This window comes from Terrapene carolina, unplaced genomic scaffold (assembly GCF_002925995.2).
Source record: "Terrapene carolina triunguis isolate 2854851 unplaced genomic scaffold, T_m_triunguis-2.0 Scaffold174, whole genome shotgun sequence".
NCBI lineage: Eukaryota > Metazoa > Chordata > Testudines > Emydidae > Terrapene > Terrapene triunguis.
In genome coordinates, this window is record NW_020664525.1 from 676,340 (window position 1) to 694,373 (window position 18,034).

At 46.1% G+C, this 18,034-nt stretch overlaps 1 protein-coding gene across 1 annotated transcript in view; it reads right to left on the bottom strand.

Moving 5' to 3' along the window:
* The window catches only part of LOC113406978 (transient receptor potential cation channel subfamily M member 8-like), a 78,957-nt gene that overhangs the window by 14,289 nt on the left and 46,634 nt on the right, over nt 1-18,034 (bottom strand). Inside the window, exons 17-21 of the mRNA XM_026653977.1 lie at nt 13,382-13,473; nt 11,202-11,343; nt 8,829-9,000; nt 7,569-7,746; nt 882-1,072 (exon numbers count right to left, since the gene is read on the bottom strand). Coding sequence (XP_026509762.1) covers nt 882-1,072; nt 7,569-7,746; nt 8,829-9,000; nt 11,202-11,343; nt 13,382-13,473 — 775 coding nt within the window. The remainder of the gene's footprint in view (nt 1-881; nt 1,073-7,568; nt 7,747-8,828; nt 9,001-11,201; nt 11,344-13,381; nt 13,474-18,034) is intronic.

The following is an 18,034-nucleotide window of genomic DNA, read 5'->3' on the forward strand; positions in this document are numbered from 1 at the left end:
AATGCCAGCTTCAACTCTCTGCACACACCCCAGCAATCAGGCAATGACTAAATAAAATAAATAAATAAATATATGGAGATATACCTATCTCATAGAACTGGAAGGGACCCCAAAAGGTCATTGAGTCCAGCCCCCTGCCTTCACTAGCAGGACCAATTACTGATTTTGCCCCAGATCCCTAAGTGGCCCCTCAAGGATTGAACACACAACCCTGGGTTTCGCAGGCCAATGCTCAAACCACTGAGCTATCCACTAGTTCAATTATTAATGCTCAAATGGACAATATGACAACTCCACTACTACAAGTCTGCCTCCGTCCCACCTGGGGAGATGCATAAACCCAACTGACCAGGTTCAGATGTTCCGGGACAAAGAAAGGGACTTTGAAATAGGTAAGAGACTGCCTATCAACTCAGGATGGAGACACACTGGGGCTGACTGAGTGAGAGGATACTGACTGCCTGGGACAAGGTACATTTGCAAGGTAAGGCTAAGGTTTAGGTTGGAGGACATAAGTATAGGCCTTTTGTTGTTTTGACCCTCTTCCTCTGATTGTTGTGTTCCTATGAATAAATACATACTTTGTATTGAACAAAGTGTTCTGCCACTGAACTTTCACACTGACTGCAGGCTCCTGGAAAGAAATCCAGGGCCACCTGGGCCAAAAAACTCAGTTGGACCTGCTGAGGACACTGGGGGTTAACAGGGGTGCCATCACCTGGTGACCCATTCTAGGAGTGGAATTCAGTTGTGGGATTCTACCCGGAGAGAAGTACAAGCACTGGGAAGGGATGACTACAAAGGGAATGAGTGCGGGGACAAAGGTACAGCTCATCCTCGAACCCTAACAAGGGGTAGAAAAAACACACAATCCTACTTACAACAGATGGATGGCTCTTTGCATTCTTTTTTACAGCAGCATTTAAAGCATTTCTTCATCACCATGTAGATGTAGGCAAAGATGACGAAGGGAAATGGAATAGTCAAACGGCTGCCGTACTCCTGAACCAAGAAATAGCGCTGGAACTTCCACACCTGGTCGTTGTTTTCTTGTACTGATCCAACCGTGTAACTAAGGGGCAGATTAAAAGTTAAACCTCTGTTTGTCTCAGGGTATCACTAGTTATTTATTATCCAATGAAGATTTTCATTAGATCCAAATAACAGAAGTTTTCCTATTAGCAAGGATGGGGAATTGGTTTTACATAGTTTCAGTCACGTGAACATCCTGGATTTAAAAGTTGGACTCTGATTTGGAGAGGCTGGAAAACAAAGGAAGAAGTGGAGCAGAGGAAAGTGAAAATACACACTGATTGCGAAAAAAGGTACCCTGTGTAAAGACTAATGAAAGATTAAATGATGTATGGAGCTCTACCTACTTGTGCCAGTCCGGCTTTAGGGGATGTTCTTCTAGCTTTGCCATACCACACAGGCTGCCCTATAGCTAGACAATGGGTTGCATGAATAATATTTGCCAACTCTTACAATTTTGAGCAAAACTAAAAAAATAGGCTGTTTGCAAAGCCTGCAACTCCTCCGAGTTTATTATAAGGAGTAGTATTATAGGAGCCCAAGTCATGGACCAGAACTAGGTGTTATACAAACAAAACAAAACCATGGTACCTGCCCCAATCCTTTCCCGAGATATTTCAAAATGGCTCTTTCAAGAACTCTTAATAGGTTCTTCAGAAGGTTAAGATAAACTTTAACATTTCTATAATCTAGTGTGAAATATCCTTTAGTTTCCAGCTCTCTAAAAAAATTAATTAAATCCTTAATTTTGCCGACAAAATGTTTATATTCCTTGAAAAGAGGAAATCAATAATGATACATTTTGACTGAGTTGTAGCTCTCGTATGGTATGCCAGATGGTGGTTGGCATCTCCATGATATTTACTTATATTTTAATATCAATTTTAAAGACAGACAGGATACGATCTACATTATTCTTGCTCTATTGCTGGAGAACCAGTCAGCCAGCAGCGTTATTACAAATTGACAGATGATCAGAGGAGGTGGGGAACCTGGGAGAAGGAATCACACATTCCATTAATAGGTGTGACTACGCTCTGCTTGTGGGTTCCTCGACATGTTTTACACACACAGGTCTTCACCCAGACTGCTCCAGGAGCCCCAGTTGGCCCCAACACAGATCATAAGCCAGCAGCCAGAACCACACTTCCCACCTACCAGAGTCCTCCCTGGCCCCAACAGACCGTGCAGACAAACAGGCTTTGCAGCATGAGTTGAGGATCGACAAGCTAGGACAAATGTCAGACCAGGTTTCACACAGACTTTCATTTTCTGACTAGCTCCGGTCCATTCTGATTTTACCAAAAGCAGTTCATCCATTACTAAAATAGTCAATACTTTTAACTCTGTTTATCTGAAAGACCCACGACCCTAAGGATTTGTGATAAGGTGAAGAATGACTGATAGCACATTTCAGATGTCAGACTTACCTGTCGGGCCAGTCTAGCCTCCTCAATGCTAAACACATGGGTAACTCCCATCTAAAATAAAAAGCCATTAATATCTCCCTAGAGGAAGTCTCTGGAGTTCTTCCATTCATCCACAGATGATACAGTATAGTGCTTGTGCTACAAGTCAGAGTGATAAATAGCAGGAACATTAAGGCACTAGTGCACTGAATGCTTGCTACAAATCATGCACCTAGAGCAGCAATTCTGGTTATTATTGAGTCATAAAAAGAGTACATTAAATAAGAACGTATCCATCTGATCTGGTGTATTGTACTACCGGCAAGATCAACTGATGGAAAGCTCCAGCTCATGGTTAATAAAACATTAATCCAGATTTTAAGTCCCTCCTAAACTGCAGGGGTTTGAGTCCAGCCCAGAGAGATGGAGAAGAGCTACAACTGTTGGATCCAAATCTGAGTTGGGATTTAGAACCCATCCCAAAGGTGGGGGGGGTGGGCTTTAGTTTTGGAAGTTTAACTCCGCTGAGATCAAATGTTTTAATTTTGGGAAGGGACTGAAGGCAAACTTTTTCAACAGCACCTATGTGCCTTAGGAGTTTCCATACCTGTAGCACTCAATGCCCAAAGTCACTTTTGCAAGTGGTAACAGGGAGCAAATTCCAGCAGCCAGCAGCAATAATCTTGGAAGATTAAAGTCCTAGGGTCCAATTTTCAAAAGCACCTCACCGATATAGGAGCCCAACTTTTCCCAGGGCTGAAGAGTCATTTAAAGTTGTTAATGAAGTAAAGGCAGTTAATCATCCGCGATTACTGCTTCTGGCCCCTGGAACAGACACTCAGTACCCACCCCACAGCTAACTTCCATTTATCACTTCAGGCTCTGTTTGTAAGCAGCTGGCCTGTGCACGGCTACTTTCATTTTCCTCTGCAGCCAGGTAACCCCATGGCTTGAGCACTGGAACTGGATTTTTTCCAACCATTCCAGTGTCAGCGTTCACCTCCAAAATGGGAGTAAGAGACACCTCTCCCTGATGGGCACAATCTGAAATCATTTGGCAAGCTTTGGAGGCAGTTCTGCCAGACATAGGGAGGCCTGTGGGAAAGTCGGTTGGTGCCATGTTTTAAGTCATTCTCATACAGTAACGACTGCATTTTAAGCAGAATGCAGGGCCAGTTGGCTGTTTAGGAAGTGGCTTTAACCCTATTCTTGCAAGAGACTCAGTGAGGCCGTTTACCTCCATCAGAAGGAGATGTAAAGGAATCTGAGGGTTCAGGGGCAGCAGAAAGACACCCGACCAGCCTCTGCATATTTTCCAGACATCCCATATCGATTTTACTGACATTGCAATGGCCACTGCACCCCATCAGAAAAATACAAGGAGCTATAAAACCAAGGGGTGAACTAACTACACTTGCAATGTGAAACAAAATTTGTTATAGGAGTGTCAGGGAATGTGGCAGCAACAGGAAAGTGAGTTTCTGCTGGGAAAAAGTAAAATCATCAGATGGGAGGACGCCACCAATGCGGAAAGATTACCTGGCAAAGAGCAAAAATTGATGATCGAAAGAACTGGGCTTGAACAAACAACATGAAGACATGGTAGCTCCCAGAGTGCACAGAAGGGATAAGCCTGAAGGAGCTGATTGCCCACTGTTCAGCCCTGAATGTGAAACGTATGAGCCGCAAGTGCTGTTCTTCCAAGTGAACAGCAGGGTTGGGTGATGAATGCCCCAAGTGGCAAGGAGAAGAGAAGCTTTGAGCGCACACGTTGTGAATATAACTTGATTGCACTTTAACTCCTCTAAAAGTTGCCCACTCCTATACCACTGTAATACCTGGGGGTGCTGAAACTAAGACATCGCAGCCACCATCCAACCCTGCTGGACAATGGACAGCCAGCCTATGCAGGGATGAGGAAGAGGGTGTGACAGTGGATCCGTGTGCATGTGACTATGGCATGGTTTGCCAAGACTCTCTTATTTTAAAGCTAAGGTACCATTTGATTTTGACTTGCTAGTAATCTTTGCACCAGATGCAAGAAATAATCTATTGGTTTTGAAGTGTCAAGTGGCAGAACGTCTGGTCACAAGATGTGAGCTTTCTATCAATATCAATTACGTCCGACTTTGTCATGCTCTCCAATATGGATGTGCAAATCCCCTTAAAGTCACTGGCACATACATCTCTCAGGGGAGCCTATGAGCCTTCTGATGTATACTTAGCAAATGTCAGAGGCTTCCAATTTCAAATGAAAAACATTTGTGAGCAGTGATATTGAACAGCAACAAATGTGCATGTTCTTTTGGAAAGAAAAGGGCCTTTCTGTTAGATATTGACTTACACTGCGTGTGTGTGTCTGAGCATGAGAAGCAGTAAGAACCTCCTCATACCCCTCTCCAGATCTTGAGTTTGGATGTGCTTTGGTACCAGTTTGGTGCTGTTATAGCGCAGTACCAATTACAAACCCACCTCCAGGAGCAAATAGAGGAACAGGGAAGGAATTGTGGGTATAGTTCTTTTCCCTGGGAGGCTTTTACGGTAAAGCAGCCACAGGCCGTCCCCTTACAACGGGCAGTGTCATTGTGGCACAAACTAGACCAAAGGATGGTTAGCTACTCCGTGAAATGCCAATTGTGCAGAGAGCTGTACCTCATCAGGGTCCAGTTTGTAACTCTTGTCTTGAATTGCTGCAGGTAGAGGATGCTGCTGAAGATTATGGTGGATGTATTTTGTTTATGGTCATGGCGTCTACTATCTTTAGATGTCTATGCCTTCTAATGTATTTTATTGCCCTTGTCCATGTAGCTGCAGTGTACGGTGCGGTAATAGGCGCTAGGTGGTTTTCTAGTTTGTAATTTTGGAACAATACAAATAAATACGAAGGAACTGAAATGACAAGCACACATGTAAACAGAACGTTGCTCCTGCACGTGGCCAATTCTATCCCTCCCCCACCATTCTCCACTTCTCGTAACCCGCTGCCTGGGAAAGAGATTCTGGATTCTACTCCAACCGCTGCTACCACCCCATGGCCCGCGGTGGCAAGGAATGGGGGGATTCTTAACTCCCCAGTCTCCTGAGCAGCCCTGTTGGGGCTCAGGAGAATCCTAGCCCTTACTTTGGATCGAATCACTTAGTTGAACGAGTGGACATTTGGGGGAAGTATGACACCTCCCCTACAGATCTGAGTATTGCAGGTTTTAGTCGGACCACAAGTATGTATTAAATTCAACATAGTGCCTGCTACCCATTACTGGAGCAGTCTGGGAGTGTCGGCATTCAAAGGGTTAATAGGACAGTAATTATACAGGTGTAGAATGTTACACAAATACCGGATTATCATCCACGCTGAGGATGATAATTTAACAGTCCTGAAACAAACAGAATCAAACCCTCTCAGCAGATCCCTTGGTTAATTCAGACCTGATCCGGCAGCAGCTCTCCTACTCCCAAACTCTCCCTGAGCTCTATGGACATGCCGTAAAGGAAGGCACTGCAGGGCTGGATCCCAAGCTTACGATAAACCACCAGGGATAGCTGAAGAGTAAGGACAGTCTGTACTTAAGGCACTGCACTGGGATTCTTCTGCCTCTGACTCCCTGGGGGACTTTTAGGACAGTCCCTTGGTCTCTGTGGCAGTTTCCCCATCCATAAAAGGGGACAATAATACTCCCCTCCTCCCACCCCGACTTGCTAACTAGACTTACGCTCTTTGGGGTAAGGACTGTCATACTATAGTGTGCACAGCCCCCAGTATAATGGGGCCCTGGTTTTGGTTTCGGGCTCCAAGTGCTACTGGAATATAATGATTATTTATTTAACAGAGAGTTAGTTGATCTACAGCACCATGTTTGGAGATTTTGATTGAAAAGCATCATGGGCCTGAGCACTCAGATTAACCTAGGAGTGGCAGACTGAACTCTATATCCCACCACCACCTCAAATACAGAGAATGAAAGCATTTTAAAGGTCTAAACCCTCCACCCTCCACCCTAAAGGCTAAACTTTCTCAACCATGTAGGACAGTAAGCCACCCCAGCCCGACTCAACCAGTGAAGACCTACCCAGATCTAGGGTCCAGGTCTGGTGCAGAGCGCAGCCTCTGCTTTTCCCACCCCAACTGCAAACATGTGGATAAGGAAAGGGAGGGGCCCCAGCATTGGCTCCACCCCCCTGTATTCCGCTGTCAGTGGAAATGGGCTGGCAGGAAGGGGTGAGTAAGCTGCAGCCACCTTTCCAAGCTGCAGTGAGTAACGCTCAGAGGAACGCGCTGCAGTTCCTTCCCAGGGCTCCTCCCAGGACAGCATAGCTACACAATGCTCCTCGTACAGGGCTGAGTGTAAGCTCGCCATTCTGCCCTCAGTTCCCTACAATCAGGACAAGAACCAAGCTGTCTTCCAAAAGAGGAGCACCAGACATCTGCAGGTCAGTTTGTAAAGATCTGCTCCTCCGGGAGGAGAGGTGCTACATAAATACGAGTTCTAAGTACAAACAGATGGTCAGTGTATCTAGTAAACCTGAATCTGTGGCTCCTGCAGATGCTGCCTGGATATCGTACTGTCCCTCTGCTCACTTAAGTCGCTTGCTGGCTCATGAGTGAAGTCATCAAGAACATTGCTCTTCATTCCCGTGAAACAGCAGGATTCTTATCAGCTCCACGTCCTACTGGCTCACAGAAACGGAGAGGCTCTTGTGCATGTCACGTCACACTATTGCACATGCTTCTCATTCATGTGTGTACTTGCAGCACGTCTAGCACTTTAGATTTATTGATGGCAAGTCACCTGAAGGAGCTGGGATTTCAGCAGAGCTGCCATTTTTATTTTGCCGAGGTTGGGAGGTTCTTTCCAGTAATGAGGCAGATATTTAATTTATGGGAGGGGCTTTCTTTTAGGCTTGAAAACCTTGGTGCTGTCCCGCTAAACAGCACACTACACACACCCTGGTCTCTGACGTTCTCTGGTGAGTGTTAAACCTGTGGAGTCTAACACAGGGCTTTCTCCAGCTTTTCCACTCCTTAGACTTTCTAAGAAGGAGGTTCCCTCTTGGACCTATTTTCCCTTGGTCTGGCCATTCTGCAGACTGCAAGGGCCACCATTAGAGAACCGCTCATCTAATACATACCCGAACATGGCAACCAGCAGGTTAACCAGGAGGATGTTGGTGGAGAGCATGTAGATGCACACCAGGGGGATGGTGATCCACTCCGGGAAGCGGGGATGGTTGTTAGCATCCAGTTCTACACACAAAGGTTTAGACTCATTCCCGGAGAAGGTGCAGCGATCAAAATTGTATGTGGTACCTAGAGCAAGAGGAAGAGAGAGTGAGACTGCGGGGGCTGTGCAAAGGAAGCCTTTTGCTCTCTGATGTGTCTGTAACATCGGGGATTTACCCCAAGACCACTCACTGATGCTACCGTTTAGCGTAAACAGATGAAATGTAATTTGCCTGGGAGTAGACTACCACTGCTTGAAACCAGCGTTAGTGCCATCAGCAGTAGCTCTGCCTGTCTGCACTAGGCATTTACAGCAGTGCCCTGGGCTGCAGTCATTGCTGGCCAGACATCAGTGCAGCTGCACTAGGGCCGTCACTGCAATGCACAGGGGAGGGCAGACCGCGGCCCTCCAGTTTATATGGAGATGGCGGTTGCAAAGGGCAGCTTGTGAACTAGAGAAATGAACACGGCAACGATATTCCATTAGCACCGAACACACCATACGCACATGTAGGAGAGTGCGCCAAAAAGCTCTGGCATTAGCCATTTAACGTCAGACAAGTCAGAGAAAGACTGTAACCACCACCACACCTCCCTCCGATACTGGAATGGATTGCATGGGATGAAGTCTCGTGTGAAAACCCACCTTCCTGCTGTTTAGAAGGAAGGGGTCAGGAAGGTTGGAGCAGGAGCCTGTTGGGGGGTTGATTGGAGTGAGTATGAAGGGGCTGTACCAGGTGCCTGGAGAGAAGGGCAGTGGGAACCGGAGGGGCACATTGGAGCTGGGCCAGGTCTGGCGAAGTGCTGGGTGCCAGATGGGAGGGGAGTGAGGGCTCCTGTAACGGGGCCCAATTTTCAGAGGGCTGATGAACCACGTCCCTCTAAGGTCTCCAATCACGCCCCCACTGTCATCTGATGCCTTGGCCCCAGCCACTTATAGTCTATCCTGCTTTAATACTGGCTTGAACAGTCATTAAGGGTCAAATCCTTCAAGCAGCTGTCCATGGGCAGACCTGCGTCCCTGCAGAGCCCACTCAAGTCAGCAGGGCTCAGTATAAACACAGATCCAATGCAGGATCTGGCCCTAAGAGACACTGTGGGCTCCCTAGCTGAGCCAAATGAGTGCAGCCCCCCCCTGCCCAGGGGAGGTACACACAGAAGATGGCTACCATCAATGTCATCAGGGTACTGGCCAAACATGGCCAGGTAAGGCTCGTAGATAACTGATCGGAAGATCCATTCCCAGCGGTACTCATTCTTCCTCAGGATGCCCTGCCTGGCCACGCCAAAGGCTACCATCCACACACCGAAGAGGAACAGGAAGAAGAAGACATCAATCATCTAGAAAAGGAGGGTATAAAAAACAGATCAGTGCATCATCCACATTCCTGCAGCAAGTCACAATGTAAGGAGGCCCAGGAGTTTGTTCCCTGTGAATTAAACAGAAGGTTGGGAACTGATGTGAAAATCCAGTCACTTGGCAACACAGTATAGCCACATTTTCAGATGGCCTCCATCCAGTCTCAGACGGTATGCTCGAACTTAAGTGGTTATAAGATCAGTGCCTGATCCAAAGCCTATTGAGATCAACGGGAAAATCCCATTGACTTTCATGGGGTTTGGATCAGACCCCAAAATCTACACGTGCAAGTTCTGTACACAGGTCCAAGATGAATAACTGACCTGATTCACACTCAGACATAGGTTTCACGTATGCAACATTTAAAACAGCAAAACCGGTAACCACTTCTGACAATTTGGTCCTGGGCACCTTGAAAAAGAAATGTTCATTTTCTAGATGCCCACAGGTGATGGATTGCTGAATTCCTTCCCCTTGGTGTTCCTGCAGAGACTATCGACAGTGTGTATTCCAGGAAGCAACTTTCCATTTGATACACCCACAAACGACAAGCGTTCTCTTGTCTCCTCTCTCCTCTCCCACCTCCTCAAAATATTACCTCTTTCCTCCAAATACTGGGGATCTGCCATTTGAGAGACTGACAGAGAAAAAGAAAAAGAAAAATCACACAAAAGAATAGCCCCTACATTGAGGAGGCAGTAACAGCATCCTCTTATCCCCTGCCACCCCACCCCTTCCCCGCTGTAGGCCAAGAGGCCTGCCTTTGACTGCCGTCTGCCCGAGTTAAGATGCCAGACCTTTGTTTGCTCCACCCCTTGTGAGGGTCAGGGCGTGTTGTCAGTCCCAGCCAGGGGCCTGTGGGCTAAAGCCTGTGCCCTGCTCTGCCCTGCCCAAAGAACCAGAGCCTAGACTGAGTGTTTGCTGGCTGCCTTAGCCAGGGGGGTTAGGCTAAAGCCGGCGCCCTGCTCCGTCCCACCCAAAGGGCCAGAGATTCAGGCTATGAATTACTGCCCCCTCAAACGTGGCGGCTGAGGGCTACAGACTGCTCACTGCTTCGCCCTGCCCAAGAGGGCAGGAGCACCAGGTTGTTCCTATTGGTTTGCCTCTGCTTGGAGGCTACAGAACTATAGACTTCGTACGGCTCGACTCCGCCAGCAAGGCCCAAGTCTGAGGGTTGTTGCTTGATACAGAGAGGTGGAGCGGCCTCCCTCCCCACTTGAGAGTGAGGGACCACTACAAACCCCTTATTTAGTAAGAGCCCAGTTCTGTGATCCTTTGTCACCAATAGAAACTGGGGGGCCAGGATGACCCGACCACCACGGAAGTGGCAGAAAAATGGAAGCCAGAGATGTAGCAATTCTTTAAAAACCTCAGTGTTAATTTCACCTGCACGTACATTCAATTGCTCTCAGTGCTATTTCTTCATAAGTTCCCCAGGTTCAGTGCACCCCAGGTGTGATCAAAGCCTCTTTTCCTTTCCTGGGAAGTAGACAGGCCCCAGCCTGTGTGCACAATCCAGTACCTTTTTTAGCTCACCGTCCGTACTCTTGGACCGAGAGCTCTCTCCAGCGCCCCCTTCTCTGGAGCGGTTCCTTCAGCGGCACGCCCCTCCTCCTGCCACCACTGAAGTGAACCGAGCCACTCCCCTGGGTCTCCCCCTCCCAGTAGGCTTTGCCAGCGATTAGTAGACAGGGCTCTCTTTCCCCACTCTAAAAGGGAGTGAAGTCAGCAAGACCACTCCCTAGTCCAATTCCTGAAGCAGGCAAACTCCCAACAGCTGCTAAGTCTAGCTTCTCAGAAGAATTGAGGTTTTCCTTCCTCAGCCATACCCTTACTCGTGTTGAGTAAGGAATCTTCATGTGAGTAAATGAGTTGGGCTGCAAAATCCAGCTCTGAAGCATTTAATATGCCCTGAGGCTGAAAGGTGCTGTGAAACCAAGCTCGTTGTCTTTCCAGCGTTAACTGTTCATTCAGAGGGACCCCCCCCACCCCATGCAGAAAGCCAATACACAGTCCTGTACTAGTTATGTCCCTCTTCAATCTCAATTAAACCCTATTTTGAGGAGGTATGTGGGGTTTGGGCCTTGTGCTGGCTCTCTGTACAGGGGGGAATTTCACTCTAAGAAGAAAAGCTTGTCACTTGGTTTATTTAGAATGTTATGAACAATTGCCCGTGTCTTACCATCCTCTGAAGCATAATAATTTTTGGTCCTAGATTCCTGCTAACTGTGAAAATGTGGATCAGCCTTAGAGTAAAAATGATGTAGTCCAGGCAAAAAATGACTCGCCCAGAGTACCAGGAGTTTTCATTGGAGGAACGGAGCCTGGGGAAGAAAAATAAGTATAGTGAAACACTGGCTAAAGTTCTGACAAATATATATATTGAAACAGCCTAGTCCCATAGAGTAGAACCTGGTTAATCCATGCTTACTTATTTATAGTCTTTGCAACAAAAGTTGGTGGTCTCTTCTATCCTCTTAGCAAAAGTGTAACAACAGATGCTGTACAGGTCTCATTCCTTTCATTTCTTCCCCCCAAAATATACCACAAACTTTTACTAGTGTATGACGACAGAGTAACATCAATAACTGGAACTACAATTGACAAAACAAGTGAACAAGGTATATTGCAGGATGTATGTATCCGTGCCTGTTCATGTACTTGCCCCGTCATAGAATCCAGTCTGTACCCGGGAGTGAGGGTCTATTGTATAGTATATGTAAATTACAGCAATCCCCTAAACCACACTAAAAGGCTATTAAGTGAGATTAGGTGTGGGACAATCCAGAAGGAAAACCAGCAGCTTCCCACACAACCCTTTCATGACCAAGGACAGACACCTGAGTTCTGCTACGGAACAGGAGTCTCCATTCCCATTCTATCCTCTTGGCCCCTTTTTCTGAGGCTGTCAAAAGGTACAATTAAGTTGGAATTATGAATCTTTTAACTGACAGGGATATCTGTCCATTAGAAACCAAACTAACAACACTAAGGGCCCAATCCAAAGCCCATTGAAGTCAATGGTAATCTTTTCCACTGACTTCCGTGGAAGCTGGCTCAGGCCTCAAGTCGCTTCACACACCGTACATCGCTATCAGCTGATAAACAGCTTTCAGCCACTAATAAGCGGGGGAGGAATTCTCACTGGCAATCCAGAAAGGTTCATGCCCCGTTACCAGTCAGCAGAGTCATCCAGTTCGTCTCAAATGTTAAGTGGGTATCCGGATCTTTAAACAAGGTCAAAACTGATGAAGCAGCAGTACAGGATGGAACTAGACAAGGCTGCTGAGGCCAGGTCTTGATTTTGCAAAACTAATTCTAAACCAGAGATGGTTCAAATGGAAGGGTACCTTACTCTGAGCCACCTACCTTTGTGCAGGGGAGTGTGGGAGATTTGGGCTTTTGCAAAAACTCAAGACCGTAGCACATAAGCATCAGTCGTGCACCCACCCAAAGAGCAGAGATCCTCAGGATCACCCATCAGTGCTACTGCAGTCAGGAGGACAGAGGTATTTCCACGAAGCATACTTCAGGCCTCATTGGGCCCAATTCTGACCTTAGCTACACCAGCATAAATCCAGAGTCACCACACTGACTTCAGTAGAATGACACTGGATTCACGCTGGTATGACTCATAGCGTTTGCACACACTGTGGTAGCGGAAAAGACAGCGGGCCTCACGAAGGTTCTTAAAGAGAAAGACCAGCACCCAAAGGAAGGCTGGGGAGCTCATCCTCAGGAACAGAACGCCAGGTGTTTGGCAGGGGAGGGAGCTGAAGCTGGGGACCTCTGCCCACTTGGCTTTTGATGGATGCACATCAGAGAAGGCTGAAGTAGCAACGCAACCCTCTCTTACCAGGAGCTACAATAGATACTTGGTGAATCAGGAATAGACACTAGGGTCAGACAAATGGCTTGAGTCAACATCTAAACCCCTCAACTAGCTCTGTGTGATTCTGCTAAACCATACCCTATATTTCCTATAACTCTGGATCTAACTGTGCTGCTGGCCTAGAAGGGCTCTGAAATCCAGGAAAACATCCTCTGAGTCCAGAGAATGTGGGGTTCTTGAATTCTGACTAGCAGCACCCAAACCAAACTTCTCTGGGTTAATCATTATCTGAGCAGGAGAAAATTTCCTCAGCACAAGTTCTCTTCAGCCCACGAGATGTTCTGCAGAACCAGTCTTTGTGCCTTGGAACCAAAATCCACAACCTTCTATTACTTTAGGAAACAGAACGAGTTTGCTAGTGAGTTCAAGTGACTTGGTTCATCATCTTCTCACAGCCAGACACACACCGTACCAGTACCTGGCACTGAGGAGAGCCATGGTAATATGCCTTTACACTGAACACTACTCACCTGAATATAATCCCTGTTATGAAGTAAAAGATTCCAAGCGTATCCATGATGTTCCACAGATCTGAGAAATATTTATTCCCATTCATGTACCACTAGAAAGGGAAAAGAGCAGAAAATCACCACAACAGCATGCTGCCAGCACTGATTACTCCCATCATGGGCCCAGTTCCACCACCATTACTCGCCTTGGGTAACTTAGTCCGCGAGTGCTCTCATGGATTTCACTGGAGCCGCACATAAGGAACTATTCACAGTAAGTGTGGCCAAACTCGGCCCTTTACAACCATAGAACTGGCTCTTATTTTTCCATCTCCTTGTTGAAGACATTTATTGGCTACAGTATAGTTCAAATCACTGACATTTTAGGGAAAACATCATTCTCAATATTGGTTTCACTGCTCACCTCTATCAGAGAGACACAAATCAGGATTTTCTAGCCCTAAAGGTTCATTTGAAAATGCTTTTGCTATTGCAGTCTGAGTGCTAGACTAATTTCCTTGAGCTGGTTACTCAGTTGGAATACACAGCTGAGTACAGCCCACCAGTGGAAATAAGGGGTACCCAATCTGGCCTTGAAAGTGAAGCCTGCAAAATGATGGATACACAGGAGGGGTACACAGCTAGAAGGTGTGACTGCCAGTGTGGGAAGAAATACACATACTAGCGATGATCAAGCTAGTGCACTAAAAATAGCAACATGGCCATGGCAGCAGCGTAGGTGATGGATGGGGTTACCTAGTACAATCCCAGAGGCCCTAGGTATGTAATCCAGCAGCTAGCCTGAGCCACCACCAATAGAGGCCACACTGCTATTGTTGGTGCACTAGCACAACCAGAGCTAGTGTGTATTGTGACAAAGTTCCTCCTCTATCTTGGTGGGTCCTGCACTTATTGGCAGCTTTTCTTGCCTCAGAGATTCACCATGTGGGTTGGGGAACAGCCCAGAGACCTTCCCCTCTGGAAGAACCCACAGTCCAGGTCAATTGGGAGGTTTGGGGGGAACCCAGGCCCGCCCTCTACTCTGGGTTCCAGCCCAGGGCCCTGTGGACTGCAGCTGTCTATAGTGCCTCCTGTAACAGCTGCATGACAGCTACAACTCCCTGGGCTACTTCCCCATGGCCTCCTCCAAACACCTTCCTTATTCTCACCACAGGACCTTCCTCCTGGTGTCTGATAACGCTTGTGCTCCTCAGTGCTCCCGCAGCACATCCTCTCACTCTCAGCTCCTTGCGCCTCTTGCTCCCAGCTCCTCACACTCGCACCACAAACTGAAGTGAGCTCCTTTTAAAACCCAGGTGCCCTGATTAGCCTGCCTTAATTGATTCTAGCAGCTTCTTCTTAATTGGCTCCAGGTGTCCTAATTAGCCTGCCTGCCTTAACTGGTTCTAGCAGGTTCCTGATTACTCTAGTGCAGCCCCTGCTCTGGTCACTCAGGGAACAGAAAACTACTCATCCAGTGACCAGTATATTTGCCCTCTACCAGACTCCTGTACCCCACTGGTCTGGGTCTGTCACAGTATGTCTATCCAAACCGGGAGTTACACCCCTCAGCTGCTGTGTAGACAAACCCTAAGTTAGGTCGAACAAATTTGCGGAGTGTTTCATCTGATGGCTGGGTTTGCTATGTCTCATCAGCAAGAACTGAACCTTGGACCTTTTAACCTAAAACCATGCCTCTCTACTGCTTAAGCTACAGGACAACAGCCGGTAACTGGAGTCGACACAAATCTCTTAGTGAGCCAGCCTCAAGAGAAGGACAGAGTCCCACAGTGTGTTAACATGCAGCCTACGTATTACCTCAGCTGAGACGTTAATTGGGATACTGGTGGAACATAGGCAGCAGCTCTATCAGATGGGCCAAAAGAAAGTCCTGCTTTGGCCAATTAAAAGTGATCACCATCATTATTTTTGCCCTAACCTTTGCACTTAAGTTTCTCCCCCCTGTAAGATGGATGTAGTAGAACTTTCCCACCACAGAGGGAGCTGCGAAGCTTAACTGTTTAACACTTGCACAATGCTTCAAAGATAAGTGCCTCGTGGACCAGCAGTGGTCCATGGACCACAATTTGAGAGCCACTGAGATAACACAGTATTCTTTGACTGGTTTCGGTGGTAGCCGTTTTAGTCTGTATCAGCAAAAAAACCTAGGAGTCCTTGTGGCACCTTAGAGACTAACACATTTATTTGAGCATAAGCTTTCGAAAGCTTATGCCCAAATAAATGTGTTAGTCTCTAAGGTGCCACAAGGTCTCCTCGTTTTTGTATTCTTTGACAGTGGCCCCTCACTTCTTGTCCAGCAAAGACACAGCTCACTGCTGGAATCCCATGGGAAGTAACTGCTAAACTCACTATTAAATATTTTTGGATCAGGTGTGTTTTTTCCTAAAACTCTCCAAATGAACAATATTTACCTGTATGTATTTTCAACCAACGATGCCTCTGAAACGCAGTCTCAAATTTAACCCCCACCCCCCACCTCTGCATTTCATGGACAGGGGTCAGATTCTGACCTCCAGACCAGAGCCCCCATTCAATGCTTGGGGGGTCCACATTGGGCCTGAAACGGGGAAGGGGGCTGGATTCTGAATCCTGGCCACATCTGACAGAAGTACTGTGTGATCAATCAATAAAGAGATTTCTGCATTTTGACCCATTCTCCTCAAAGCAGCTCAACAGCACCCAGCACCAACAAATCTCATCCAAAACCTTAGTTCTGATTCAGCTTTGAACTCTATCTTAAGGGTATCACAGATCCAAATATCCCCTACTTCAGTTAATTCTAGTCTCCTTTTGTATCCATCAAAAAGGAAATGATATAAAAGTATCAGATCATTTCAAACAGAGATCTGGTCCAAATGCATATTCAATCATTATAAAGAATTGTCATGTACTGAGAGTTAATCACAGATTTAACAATCCTTTAAACATGTTTTATAACCAGTCTGTAGGACCAAGATTCCTACTTCTGGTACAAGTATTTGGGTGTGTTTATGAAGTGGAATGGTGGCATCTAGTGGCTGGTTGAATTAATTTCAGGGTTGGTTTTCCCCTAGGTATCCCATTCTGGAGTAATGTATGGGCTCATTTTTCCATTTGTAATTAAGTATCATTAGTTCAAGTAGTTCTGAATCTTTGGAATAGGATCAATTACTATCAGCCCAAGTGCATCTCAGCCACTGGAGAGCAGTGAATACCTACTCAATTCTCAATGCATTTGAAAGAAAACCAGTGTCCTGGACATTTTCACCTTTATACACAATGACATAGCAGAGCAGAGTGCCTGGTGTATATGACTTGTTACTGGTGCTATTCAAATCCATCTATGGTAGCTGTCATTTTCCATAGTATGGGAAGAATGGTTAATAATGCACCATGGTTACACAAATGTTTAGATTAGAATCTGCACTGTTATTGTAGCTAGGTTAGTCCCAGGATACCAGAAAGACAAGGTGGATGAGGGAATATCTTTTATTGGACCAGCTTCTGTTGGTGAGAGATAAGATTTCAAGCTACACAAAGCTTAAGAGTAACAGCTCTATGTAGCTTGAAAGTTTGTCTCTCACCAACAGAAGTTGGTCCAATAAAAGCTATTCCCTCACCCACCTTGTCTCTCTACATTAGCACTTGTCAAATTCAAGATATTTCTATTTCTGCACATGTTCGGCTCAGACCTCGCTTTGAACATTACATGTTGGGAAAGGCAGATGCTCAAGGGCAAGAGAATGCAAGTCAACCAGACTATCACGGTTATCCTCTCATTAGTGGCTTTGCAAATGAAATTAAAAATCCCTTGCTTTTTATGAACCAAAGATGGCCAGAACTGACCTGGATTAAACATTTTATTGTAGCAATTGAACATCTAGGAGCCAAGTCCTAGGCTAATTTAAGTCAGTATAGCTCCGTTCGAGTCACTGGAGCTATACAAGTTTACACCAGCTAAGGATCCAACCCTAGAAATATACAGTCCTCTAGCACTGCTGCCTATTCATATCAGAATTAACTATGAATAGGGAGGGACACACTGCTTCAAACCAGCCAGAACCCTGGCTCAAACCTCAAAGCAAACCCAAATCCAATCACTGAGGTTCAGCAAAGTGTTAACTCTTTACATTATCATTCGCTTCTGCTGGTTTTGGATCCACACATGCCCAGGAGTCGACATGCCATAATACCACTAAAGTTTTTGGTCCAACCAGTAACAAGAAGTTATTACAGAAGTGCCAGTTAGTATCTCTGTAGTTAGGGTTGTGTTGATCTTCACACTTCTAGCAGGTCTAAAAACCCTTGGATTCACAGTTTAAAATCAGATGCTAATATTTTTCCCTTTGAATAAAAGAATCCTTTGCACTGAAATCTGTCATGTTTTCAGCACACAGGGGAATTATTTTGGGAAGTGTATTAATTTTAAAGTGCGACCGTACCTGAGCATAGGAAAAAGTGTTTGTTAGGCTTTAATAACACTTTTCACGCTGCTTTGTGCATAAATAACTCAAAAAATTCTTAATTTTAAAGCCTCAAGTTGGTCCTGTAGCTAGTTCTCACTGGAGAATGCTTGCTTTGCTGAAGCTGAGGAACAATGGTAATGAAGAGGTGGTAACTGTCTGAATCAGTAAGGAAAATAGGTACAGTGCATTTCCAATAAGCTGTTTTCAT